General features: G+C 38.2%; 2 protein-coding genes across 2 annotated transcripts; one reads left to right on the top strand and one right to left on the bottom strand.

The window, feature by feature from the left end:
• The first annotated feature begins 2,652 nt into the window (after positions 1-2,652).
• Positions 2,653-4,834, top strand: LOC147273866 (zinc finger (C2H2 type) family protein). The gene has a single exon (XM_086257550.1). It carries the CDS (start codon positions 2,831-2,833, stop codon positions 3,965-3,967), a length of 1,137 nt encoding a protein of 378 aa, XP_086113676.1. The 5' UTR covers positions 2,653-2,830; the 3' UTR covers positions 3,968-4,834.
• A 1,026-nt stretch (positions 4,835-5,860) lies between these two features.
• Positions 5,861-8,869, bottom strand: LOC147273865 (receptor-like protein EIX2). Its single transcript, XM_086228279.1, has one exon. The coding sequence runs from the start codon at positions 8,867-8,869 to the stop codon at positions 5,933-5,935; it is 2,937 nt and encodes a 978-aa protein (XP_086084405.1). The 3' UTR covers positions 5,861-5,932.
• Between the last annotated feature and the right edge of the window lie 4,529 nt (positions 8,870-13,398).

The following is a 13,398-nucleotide window of genomic DNA, read 5'->3' as shown; positions in this document are numbered from 1 at the left end:
CGACAAATCACAAACTTATGATGGGCATGATTCATTCTTCTTATACTTTTGTGTTTTGTGTGTGTTAACTTTTTACACATATGTAATGAAAAATAAAATGCATTTGTATAAGTATTATTTTACACAAGTTTTCTTTTGTAAATGACCAACAATAACTAGGTTGTTATAGGTCGACTGTAACAACTCAATAACATTGTTAATTGATCGACTTCCTTGTTGATTGATTGACTTGACTGCAAAATGGTCCATCCTAATGATTAACCACTTAAAAGTATACCGAGATGGATTAAATTTTAGCGCGTGGCCCAATTTGTTCCCTTACTTTTTTTACTTGTCCCTATTAATTAGGGATTTTAACTAAAAATCCCATAATCTATACTGTACCTACTTAGAAAACCACCGTACGGAGGATTATCATGCTTATGGACTACAAATATGCCGAGCGCTTGACACTTTATTGCAATAGCATTTTTTGCAGTGCAATTACACTTATAATCCTTTTTAAAAACTCAAAATTCTTAATTTTAACTTTATGAATTTTCTAAAACATATTAAATTATGTCTAAATAGACTCAAATAAGACCCAACAACCAAAAAAAATTATCAACAAACATGTAAAAAATAGAGAAAAAACAAGTTTTGCTCTGTACACTTTAAACTGTTATTACACTAGAGTAGTCGAGTGCTCAAGCTCAACAATGTAGATCATCCCCCACTAAGTTTAAAACGTGGATCAGCTTATAAGGACATTTTTAACATCAAACACTTATGAATTATTTTATCATGACACCCTTTAAAGTAGACTAATCAATTATTTATTATTTATTATATTTTGACGGGGATAAATGATTGAAGGAGATAGAGAGGGCAAACCCGATTCCACCCGTTGTATTGCTAACCTTACTCAAAATTATGAGTAATGGGTCGGGAAAACAAGAGAGGGCAGGCAGCATATAAATGAAAGAAATATATATATATATATAATGCTCTAAAATTAACTGGTTAGTAAATTAATATAAAACTAACTACCATATTGGGCCCACTGCATAATATAATCTCAAAATTCGAACCGTATATTTTTTAGATCCTACTTCAAAGGTCATCCTTGTAAAAATCTCCAAAATCGGAAGTCATTAAACCATTTAATTATAATAATAACCATTTATATGCTTTTATCAAAGAGGGCTGCTATTTGCACACCCTTTCTGAAAAAAAAAAAAAAAAACTCAAGTAAAAAGACTACTTTGGCCCTCCCCTCACCCACACCCCATTCTCATCTCCCCCCGTACACACCCTATTCCGATCCCCCTCCTTATCTCCATTTTTTTTTTCTTCTTTTTTCTTCTTCACCTTCTAAGTTGATGGGGTTACTCCGCCGCCAACCTTGGCCACGCCTGCCATCGCTGGCCACCTCCACGGGAGCAGAGACCACCAGCAGCTGCCAACCCAATCTCCTATCCTGCGCGCAACACCCAGCCTCCATTAGCTCGCTGTCCTCCCACACGCTGCTACACCTCCGCCCGCAGCACCTCGTCTTCCACCTCAAAGCCCAGAACCAGGCCCACGCTGGCTCCAACTCCAGCCTCTGCATAGCGGCGACTACTCAGCCTCTCGGGTCACCGCCTCCCCGCAACGCCTCTCCTTCCCTTTGGCAGACAACCACTGAACATGGCAGACAACCAGCCATGGCAGACAACCACTGAACATCCACCATTAAAAAAAAAAAAAATGCAGTTCGGCAGGTTCGGCGGACTAGTGCCGAACTGGGCTATTTCGTTCGATAGTCATCCGCTGAATATAACAGGATTATTCGGCGAATGAGTGCCAAACGAAACAGCCCAGTTTGGCACTGGTTCACTGAACCTGCCGAATTGCAATTTTTTTTTAATAGTGTTCGGAGGGGAGGAGAGAGAAAGGGAGGGTGGTGCTGCGGAAGAAGAGAGAGAGATAGAAGGGTGGTGCTGCGAGGAGGAGAGAGAGAGAGGTCGGTGCTGCGAGGAGGAGAGAGAAAGAGAGGTGGTCGGTGAGAGAAGGAGAGAAGGAGAGAAGGAGAGAGGTGGTCGGGTGAGAGAGGGGGAGGGGCTGTGTGTTTTTTTTTTTGTCTGAGTTGATGGGGGTGTGGTGGGTGAAGGGGTGTGTTGTGGTGAGAAATTTTGTGAAATGTATAAAATAGGGGTATTAGGGTAATTGGAGGGGTGTGTTAAAGAGAAATTTAAAATTTAAGGAGAAGATAGGAAGTGTGTAGGAGAAAAGGGTGTGCAAAAAGAAAAAAATGGTGTGCAAATAGCAGCACTCTTATAAAAAATATTGATCGTCTATTTATTTGATCTCAATTAGATGACTATATGATTTTTAATTTAGTTGATTTTTTACAATGATGATCTTTGATGTAGGAGCTAAATAATTGATGGCTCGAATTATGAGATTAGTTATGTGGTGGGCTCAAAAATATGGTTAGCTTCTTATTAGCTTCGTATTAGCTTACTAACTAGTTAGATTTAGAACACTCCTCATATATATATATATTTTTTAACATGTTAAATTAGAATTTTAAAACTTTTTAACGAATTGAGAAAGTGGGTGTTGGGGTTAGCTAGAAGCAGAGCCCAGAAGTGAAGAATACGATGATAGGAAGAAAAACCCCGCTAAAAACCTAGTGACACTCGTTCGTACCAAGCGGTCCAAGCCTGGCTGCTCTTTCACTGTTTGCGCTGTGTAGCTTTCAAGTTTCAAGTTCACAATCTATTCCCTTTAGTTTGTCAACATTGTTCATTGTGTTCTTGATTCTTTTCTTCATTTCATCGAGGACCAAAGAGAGCAACCTCTGGCAATGCTTGTATATCTCAAATTTCGCCGCATATTCTGTACGCTTCAATCCAAAAGGTTAGAAACCCCAAACCCATTTACGCTATCGATTCGATATTGTCATTTTCAATCGAACCCAGCTTTTAACTCTTCGGACCCATCATCCTATTTGTCACCACCACCGAAGATTGCCGAAAATAGTGTTGCAATTTTCTGGGATTTGGATACTAAACCCCCGAAATCAGTCCCATCGTATGAAGCCGCCATCAAGCTCAAGACGGCGGCTTCGTCTTTCGGGCTCGTTCGGCATATGATAGCTTATGCGAACCGCCACGCGTTTGTTAATGTTCCACAAGTTGTTAGGGAGCGAAGGAAAGATAGGAATAGAGTTGTTGTAGTTAAGCCTGAGCCGAACCTTTGTCGGGTTTGTGGGAGGAAGTTTTATACAAATGAGAAGCTTGTGAATCATTTTAAGCAGATTCACGAGCGGGAACATGCGAAGAGGTTGAACCAGATTGAGTCTGCCAGAGGGAGTAGGAGGGTGAAGTTGGTGGGCAAGTATTCAATGAAGATGGAGAAGTATAAGAATGCTGCAAGGGATGTTTTGACACCCAAGGTGGGGTGTAGTTTAGCGGATGAGTTGAAGAGGGCGGGGTTTTGGGTTCGGAATGTGTCGGATAAGCCACCTCGAGAGGCGGATGATGCATTGAGAAATCACATGGTGGATATGATGGATCATAGGAGAGTTGAGTGTTTGGTGCTTGTGTCGGATGATTCGGATTTTGTGGATGTTCTGATGGAGGCAAAGATGAGATGTCTCAAGACAGTTGTTGTGGGGGATATTGGTGATGGGGCTCTGAAAAGGGCTGCGGATTCTGGGTTTTCTTGGAAGGAGATTCTGTTGGGGAAGGCTAAGAAGGAGGCAGTATCAGTTGTGGGGAAATGGAAAGACCGTGATGTATTGAAGAGATTGGAGTGGACATACAACCCAGTTGAGGAGAAAAGTGTGCATAATTGGGATGATGAGGTTGAATGTGAGAGTGAGGATGAAGAAATTGAAGGTATTGCTGGTGGGGTGAACGACAATTGTTTGCGGAAGGATGATAGCAGCAGGTGGTGGGAGCTTGACTCTGATGCTAATTCCATTTCATCAACATCATGACAAGGACTGTTTCTAGTTGATGGTAATGTATGTTGCTGTGTTCGGGATTTCGGTAAGGTTCACTTACCTATTCTTGGCTAGTGTATGTCCTATTTCTAGACAGTGAATTGTGGACCTGGATTCTGTAAGCAAATGTAAAACAAGTTCAATTTGTTTATGCTGTTGTTCCTTGCAACACATGAAAGGTAACTTAAGAAATCGATTATAGATGGAATAGCATGTAAATTTGGTTAAGGCGTAAAGGAGGGTGGCTCTCAGTTTCTGTTATCTTTGCATATTCATTCTGTCCTTAATCCAGAGAAAATTTAACATGTAATATTTTTGTGTTAGTGCTTCGTGTTCATGTCACAACTGTTCTTAAACAAGTAGGTTTCTAAATGATTCCACATGAAGGAATGCTTTTTTATAACTAGGATTTTTATTAGCAGTGACCAACTCTCACTCTTTCTTTGATTAAAACTATCTACTAGCCCACATTGTTTTTTTGTTTTTTTTTGTTTTTTTTTGTTTTCTCTCTCTTTCTCACAAATACATGGATCATATATTTGCTAATATTCCCTATTTTGTGATTTTGTCAGTAAAAACACAGCCAGAAGGTGCAAGACAAATTTACATAATGACATTGGATGTTATCATGTTAAGGTGAGTTACTATTTGTGGTTCCAGATGCACCATATCATTGTAGAGCTCCCAAGATGAATTATTTCAAAGAACTATGGATCTAGTAACTTTAATTTATTTGGAATAATGTTTAGGGCTCTAAAATGTTGATTTTGTTGTGGCATGCTCAGCATTGTTGTGGTGATAGAGAACTGAGAAATTTGTGTAAGAGGGTTACAGAAAAAAGGAAATAGAATTAATTCACAAAGTTTGGATGGGTAGATATGATAATGAGAAGTAATCCAATTTTTTAAGGTTGTGAAGATGACTTTCAGATATGATGCCTTCCCACGAACCACCCCGAAGGTCCAATACGGACAATTCTGTAAGTTGTCCAATAGTGTCCGGAATGGTGCCATTCATGATGTTGAAGGAAAGGTCCAGGGTCTGCAAATGTGACAGATTTCCAATTGAGGTTGGAATTGGACCAGAGATTGTCTTTTCTGGAAGGTCCAGGATTCGCAAATATGTCAAGTTGAGGAAGAAGGGTTTAACTCACCAGTTAAGCCTGAGCATGGTTTTCGATCACAGACTTGGCGGGTTGCTGAGGTCAAGCTTGATGATATTGCCTATTTGGTTGCTGCAGCCTATGCCCATTCACTTGCAGGAGTCTTTACCAACCCAAGAAGAAAGACGACCAAAAGGATCTTCAAGGCCTTGCTTGAATTTTAGGAGGGCCTTTTGCTCCTCTCAACGCAAGTCACTTTGAAATTCTCAACAGTAGTACTGGGGTTGGCCATTAATGTGGCTTCAAGGAAAATAGAATATTCAGTTAACAAAAGAATTAGGAAAACAGGAAAAAGAAGTTCAAAAGGAGCTAATTTGGTGATTGTCATTTGGAAATGCACCAGAAGAAAGCAGGTAAGGTGTCATTGTGGAACCTCCGATATTCTGACCCTTGAAGTGGATGGTAAGAATGGAATGGACTTTTCCACTTTTTTGGATGTTATTTTGCAAATGTATCGCATATATATATTATTTTTTTTTTTTTGAGAGAAAAAGCCACAAGGGATTCATGAGTATTGTATTGGCAGTATTGCATATATTTTGTTTCAATACTAATTTCACGCACACAAACTACAGTACTGAAAGACAACATATTGTTTAAGAAACCACGCACCACAGTACCACACTGAATTACTGAAAAGTCTGAAAGACAACATAAACAAATTAAAGTTGAAAGCCAATCATTAAAAAAAAGAAAAAGCATAGTTACAAACCACACCTCATGTTATTTAACAAACCTCACGGTTGTCCTTCCTGTTCATTGTTCCTTCCATAAACAAGCCATGCATTCCGCTGTGATTACCAGAAGGAGAGCCTATCTTTCATTTTGTCGAGAAACTGGAAATAGGCATGTCTCCAAGACCTCTTTATCACCAAACTGCCAAAAACAGCCCAAAATCCCACAATGAATCCCAATGATGTGCTTACATAGAACCATATCTTTCCAGATCTATCTTCATCTACATCTTGTTTAACTTTTGGATCCTCATTATTAGATGTTGAGCACTGGGTTGTCAATGGAGGTCCACAAAGTCCTGAGTTTCCTTCATATATGGTTGGGTCATCCAAGGTATGGAATTGGTTGGTAGATGGAATTGGCCCCGACAAGTTGTTATATGACAAGTTCAATTTGCTGAGTGAAGTCATAGAAGTCATGTCTAAAGGAATTGGACCCCAAAGATGGTTAATTGATAGGTCAAGTGTTTCTAACGACTGTAACCTACCAAAACCCTCCGGTATCTTTCCTGTCAATTGGTTCCGAGATAAATTCAAGCTCCCCAAGGCAGAGAGATTTGCTATCTCTTCTGGTATTTCTCCGCGTAGATTATTGGTTGACAAATCTATGCTGTTTATGAGTGATAAGATATGATAATATTCATATCCCATGTCTCCTTTCACCTTTAAGTCCATATGCTGAAGATTAGGGTACATCATGTTCAAGAATGTGGCTAGAGCTGATGCGTTACCCCGATGCTTCATTTGTTCTAAATTTCCCATACATCTAGGGATGGAGCCTGATAAATTGTTATGAGAAAGGTTTAAAACTTGAAGATAAGGGAGGTCACATATTTGTTGAGGCATATTTCCAGTGAACATGTTGGCTCCTAGAAGTAAATACGACAACCCATGTAGGTTTTCTCCAATCCATTTTGGTATGGTCCCTGAGAATTTGTTTTCTCGAAGATCAAGAGTAAACAACATTTCACATCGTTGCAAGGATGTTTGGAGCTCCCCCGAAAGATTGTTATTGCTTAATCTCAACCATTTGAGAGCCGGAAGTTGTGAGCACATGGAGCTTGGAATTTGACCAAAAAGATTGTTATTGGAAAAATCTATGGTACTCAGCTTTTGTAAACCCTTCCAATCATTAGGGATGTATCCTGACAAATAATTGCTTGAGAGATCAACAGCAGTCAAATTCTCCATTTTACTTATAGAAGTGGGAATGGTACCATTTAGGTAATTCCAAGAAAGCTCTAGGATACGCATATATGGCATCTCCTGGCCAATGTTTAAGGGAATTGGTCCGGAAAATCTATTGCTTGCCAAGCGGAGTGTGGTTACTGTTGGCCAAAGTGGAAGGGAACCCTCTAAGCAGTTGTTATTCAGATTAATGAATGTTCCTAAAAGAAAATCTATTGAGTCAGGAAGCTGTCCTCTTAGTTGGTTATTAGAGAGATCCACATGATCCAACGACCAAAAATAATCATTGGGTGACTTTCTCCAAAACCAATTGGGTATTGTATCTGAAATTCCAACGTTTATGAGAATTATTTTGGAGAGGGATGTCTGAGTTCTGAGCCATGCTGGAAATGCAGGAGTCATTAGTTGGCAGTCACTGATGGACAGAGAATATAAATTGAAGACAGGAAGCCACTCAGGACTGATGTGGAAAACCAACGAGTTAAATGATGATATTGAAAAGATGGCCAAATTTGTAAGGTTCTGAAAATGAACTTCAGATATGATGCCTTTCCATGAACTACGTATACCCCGGAGATATAACTTATGCAATTGTGTAAGTTGTCCAATACTTTCTGGAATGGTGCCACTCATCATGTTGAAGGAAAGGTCCAGGTCCTGCAAATGTGACAGATTTCCTATTGTGGTCGGAATTGGACCGGAGAGTGAATTGGCTCTGAATCTAAGAGTTTCCAAATGTTTAAGGGATCCCAAGGATTCAGGCAATATCCCATCAATATTATTGAAACTGAAATCCAACATTTTTAAGCTACTATTACTGCATCTGGACAAAGCCTCAACAAATTCCTCGACTTGCCCACTTACAGAATTTGCTGATAGGTCGAAACTCTGCAGGCTGCAATGACTACTTTTCCATGCCATTTCAGGAATGGAGCCAGTAAATTTACCATGTTTGAGATTCACTGTCACAAGGGTACTAATATTGAATAGCCAATGAGGTAATGAAGTGTTGAAGTAGTTATATGATAGATCAACGACCAAAAGTGACGTAAAATTTACGTATGGAAGTGATTGAGGGAGGTCATCAAGATGACAGCCAGACAAGTGCAACTCTAGCAGTGAAGGAAGCATATGAACAGCAGGTAGCCAATGAGTTGTTGTCATGCTAAGGTTCACGCCTCCCAAACCCAAGTATTGCAAGGAAGAGAGACTAGAGACCCAATTCAAATCTGAACCCCATGGATTCAATGGATATGAGTGTGTTGTGAGATCAAGATGGAGCAAGTTTGATAAATTCCCAAGATGAGGAGGGACCATTCCCCCGAAAGATGATTGCGAGAGGTCAAGGTACCTCAATTTTTTGAGTGAACCTATGAAACTTGGAATGGGAATTCCTTGGAAATTGTTGTAACTGAGGTCCAAGTAATTCAAGGATGTTAAATTAAGCAAAGAAGGATCTAACTCACCGCCTAAGCATTGGCGCATAGGATCAGTTGATGCTTTACTTTCTTTGATGCAGAAACTTGGGTTGCTAAGGTCAAGCTTGATGACATTGCCTGTTTGGTTACTGCAGCCTACACCCATCCACTTGCAGCAGTCTTCCCCAACCCAAGAAGAAAGCCGGCCGGAAGAATCTTTAAGGCCTTGTTTGAATTTAAGCAGGGCCTTCCTCTCCTCTGCAATGCAAGCCACTTTGAAAACACCAGAGTTGGCCATTAATGTGGCTTCAAGAGAAAAACAATATTCAGCTAAAAAAACAAGGAAAACAGGTAAAACAAGTTGAAAGGAGGCTTTGCTGCTGCTGCTAGCCATATTGTCCCTCAAACAGGTAATAAACTTGTTGGCTTAATTCATTGCTGTTTATAAGTAAGGAGAATTCACTTCTTCTCTCCCCCTCCACATCAAGGTTTATTTTAACCTTTTCTAGCTAATGAAGGACATATATATAAAGGCAAATAGAAGACATACAACAATTTCTCAGTCTGAACAGAGTTCAGGCCTGGTCAATAGTCAATCCGTCACATGCAGTTTTCAGTCATTCTCATCATAAAAAATTAATTAGGTGGCACACACCAATCAGTGGAGTTCAACCTTTCCATCACGCCTGTAATCTGAAAACGATGTTTGAAATTAATGTATATAATCACTTGAGTCTTGACCACTTCCAACCATATTTAACTATCCCTTGTTAGCAACATCAAAAGTAAAATTTCTTCCTTCTGTTTTTAAATAATGTGGCAACAGGTTAATTTCTGATCATTAACAAAAGGACTCTCATTAAGTTGGGCACAAGCTCTTGAATCTTGATGATCTTCTTTATATCCTTTGAAAGCTAAAATAAGACTGCTCATGATCTGCCTCTTGATGTGGAGGTATGTTCTGTTAGTTCTCAGAAATGCGTAGTTCATATTAAGGGTTAAAGGAGCATTTGATGTGAGTGTTGGAATTTCACATTGCTTTCACTATCCCTTCTTTTTCTTCTCATTGTTTTGAAAATTGCACTGTGCTGGCCACAGAGGGAACTGATGAGTAAAGCAAGGAGATAAAATGCCCAAATGATGTAGGACAAAAGCATGTATAGGAGTCCACAGATTGTTTTCTGCTAGTGCGCCCACTTCTTCCTTTCCATCCACCATTTCTTTAAACAACAATATCATTTCTTCTTTTCACTTCTTTAATCAACAAACCCCACTCTCTTCATTTCTCTCATTCTTTTCTTTATCTCCAACAACAAACACCATACACTCTTCATAATAAACAATTCCCTCCACATGCACTTAACAAGAAGCAATTTCCCCCATCATTTCATATAAACCCACATCTCCATTCTTCTATGCCGCACACTCATTCTCATCTTTGGCATTGTTTATACCCTCCATGACTAGCCTATGTATTGTTTATCAATTGTGAGTTGCCTACCAGTTTTCCCTTCACCTCCTTCTTCCTTGCTTTCTGTTGGTGCGCCAGTTCACTCCACTTTGGTAGTGGACTTGTTGATTGTTTCCTTATCTTCTGGTTTCTTGTTTGTAACTTTGTGTGTTGTTTCATTATTGTAATCTTATTATTTTGTTTTATTATTGTCATCTACCTATTTATGGGATAGCTTGTTGTAGTTGTAATTTAGGGTTTATTTCATATTTAGTACCTAAACTTTGACCCTTGTTTTAATGTGGTATCTAAACTTTTATTTGTCCTAATTGAGTACCTAAACTTTTATTTTGTGTCTAATAGGTACCAAAATGAATTTTTGTTAAAATTGTCAATAAAAATTAGGGGCAATATAGTCAAAGTATATTTTAATTATTTTCTTTATATGTTTAAAATTATTAAAAAAAACACACAACAAACAAAAAAAATTAAAAATTAAAATTAAAAAATAAATTTTTTGAAGTGACTATATTGCCCCTAACTTTTGTTGATAATTTTAACAGAAATTTATTTTGATACCTATTAGACACAAAATAAAAGTTTAGGTACTCAATTGGGACAAATAAAAGTTTAGGTATCACATTAAGACAATGGTCAAAATTCAGGTACTAAATATGAAAAAAACCTTGTAATTTAATTAAGGAATATTGAAGAAAATTGGTTCCAACTTCTGAGTTTTTACTCTTCTTCTTTGTAATCAAAGAAGGCCTGTCCCTAGCACGATAGCTAGCCCCCTTCCAGCTTCTTGCTGCATCACCAAATGACATGTTTGTTTCTATAATTATCATATCCATTTTAGGAAAATGATATCATGTACAATCGGTTGACATGTTCACCAATCATAAGTAGTTCTTGCCTTCTTCCCTTCTCTTTTCGTTTATGTGTGAAATGTATGTTTTGAAGCACACATTATCTGTACAGGTCCTGCTCTTTGAAGGACATCATAGATTAATGGCTTTTACGGACATTTTTTGAATTTTTTTTTTTTTTGTAATAGAAAATAGGAGGGATGGTTTGAGATTTTCTTTTCCATAACATTTGAAACATAATGGGATTGAAGCTTTGATTCAATGGCTTTGGAAAACACCCCAAAACAAAACACATCAACTTATTATTATTATTATTATTATAGTGCCTAATTTTAAACCCCCTAATCACCTAAAAAATTTACCTAAACTCCCACCTATCTAGAAACTCTTTCAAAACCCTCTATAACTTATAATCCTAAATTACCCTTCTGACGCGCGCTGACGCATGCTGACATCATTGTAACTGAATTTTGGTGAAACTGTTTGTTTGTTTTTGTTTTTTGTTTTTTTCTGGAATTGAAGTTTTTGCTAAAACTCAATATTTCGCTAAAACTAAAATCAAACATTGAAATTGAATTTAATTACACTAAAACTGAATTTCAAGAATTCAGTTACACTGAAACTGAATTTCAAGAATTCAATTACATTGAAACTGAATTTCAGAAATTCAGTTACACTAAATTGAAGAATTCAGTTATAAATTCACAAACTGAAATTGAATTAAGTGATGAAACAATTTCACCTTGACTAAAATGCAAATACACCTTAATTAAAAAACAATTACACATTCACTAAAACAATTACACTTCATTAAAACAGTTTCACTTTTACTGAATTTCGTTTCACTAAAAAGAACACAGCAACCTTATCAAAAAAAAAAAAACAACAATACAACAAGCCATCGAGATGAGAGAAGTAGCCAACACAGCAAGCCATCGATGTGAGCATATCAAACAACTATAGACTAAATTTAGTTTTAGTATGAATTCAATTTCAGTGTATTCATTTCATTGCATTCATTAAATTCAAATTCAGTTCACTGAATGCACTGAAACTGAATTCAGTGAAATTGAATTTAGTGAAACTGAATTTAGTGAAACTGAAACCCTAGACAACGTCGTCCGATAACCTCACGCACGACGAATACACGACAGCCGCCACTGCCTCGATCTATTTCTACTTGCAAATTTGATTCATCATATTTCAGAACCATAATTTCATTCAAAATTTATTTAAAACTCATGTTTCATGAATTGAAACTGTTTCACGAACTGAAACTGTTTAATTAATAAATGAAGTAAATTTGTATATACTTATAAATTAATTAAAAAACCCCAAATTTCTATCCGATTAATAACAAATTCAATTAAAACAGATTCACAAATTATATATTTCACAAACAGATTCACAAATCAATTTCAAATTAGGGTTTTCAAATTAGGGCTTTTGAAATTCAATGCAATTGAACCAAAATTTGTATACTAGTAGAGAGAGACTGTCAAGGGGAGAAGAATGAGACCGGAACCACTTCAATCCGCCGCCGGAATCGCCGGCAACGGCGGCGATAAGTCTCAGACCTTCTCGGGGTCGATTCGCCCTCCACGGTGGTCAGTTAGAGAATCGAAGACCACCATCACACTCACCACGTCGAGAGGAAGCTTCTGGAAGTGAAGAACGGCTGCGACGTCGCCGGAATCACGAAGTCACCGCCGGAGATGATGATCGAACTTCGGGCTGCATTTGGGTTTCTGTGGATTTTATAGGAAAGAAAAGACCATGGATAGATAGAGGAGGAAGAGGCGAGAAGAACCTAACCGGTCCGACACCTCGTCGTCGCCGAAATTGACGGATCGCCGGCGAGGGAGCTCGGGTTTGCCTACACCGATCCGACGTCGATGTTATGTTTCGCGGAGAGTGGAGGGCAAAGAGAGGAAGAGGAAGGAGAGGCGAGTGTGATGAGATCGGTCTCGCCGGCAACCGTCGCCAGACGACGGCGCACGCGCCGGCGACAGTAGCGGAGAGTGAGAGAACGCAGAGGGGAGAGAGGCACCAGAGAGAGAGAGAGAGAGCACCCATAAATTGAAAATGAAGAAAAAAAAAGGGTAAAACTGGAAAATTAAAAGATGCGGAGTTAAACTTGGTTGGGTATTAGTTGATTAGGGGGTTTAGGAAAATATTAAGTGTAAGATTGGGGGTTATAGGAGAGGTAGATTTTGGGTGGAGATTATGAGAGATTTTATTTCTAACTAGGGGGTTTATAATTATTAACATTTATTATTATTATTATTATTATTTTGTTATATTAGAATGAATCGAATTATTAACCTATTTTAATCATAACATATTACCAAACTCTCCTTTACCACTTGGGCAAATTTAAATACACATCTAACTATTCATTACATTAAAAATTTATTTGAATGGAAGTCCTTGGGTTTAGCCCAAGTAATAAGGATTAAGACTAGTTTAGATTTAGGTTTGATTCTTTCCAATGTAACAAAAATAAAATAAAATATTTGAACGGAGTTATTTTATAAGCATTAGTTCCATGACAACGCCCCATTTGGGAGTGTTGTCCATGGAACGTAGCATCCCTAGATGGGG

This window comes from Dryas octopetala, chromosome 9 (assembly GCF_963921425.1).
Source record: "Dryas octopetala chromosome 9, drDryOcto1.1, whole genome shotgun sequence".
Taxonomy (NCBI): Eukaryota; Viridiplantae; Streptophyta; class Magnoliopsida; order Rosales; family Rosaceae; genus Dryas; species Dryas octopetala.
Note: the sequence above shows the minus strand (reverse complement) of the source record. Positions and strands in the feature narration are given on the sequence as shown.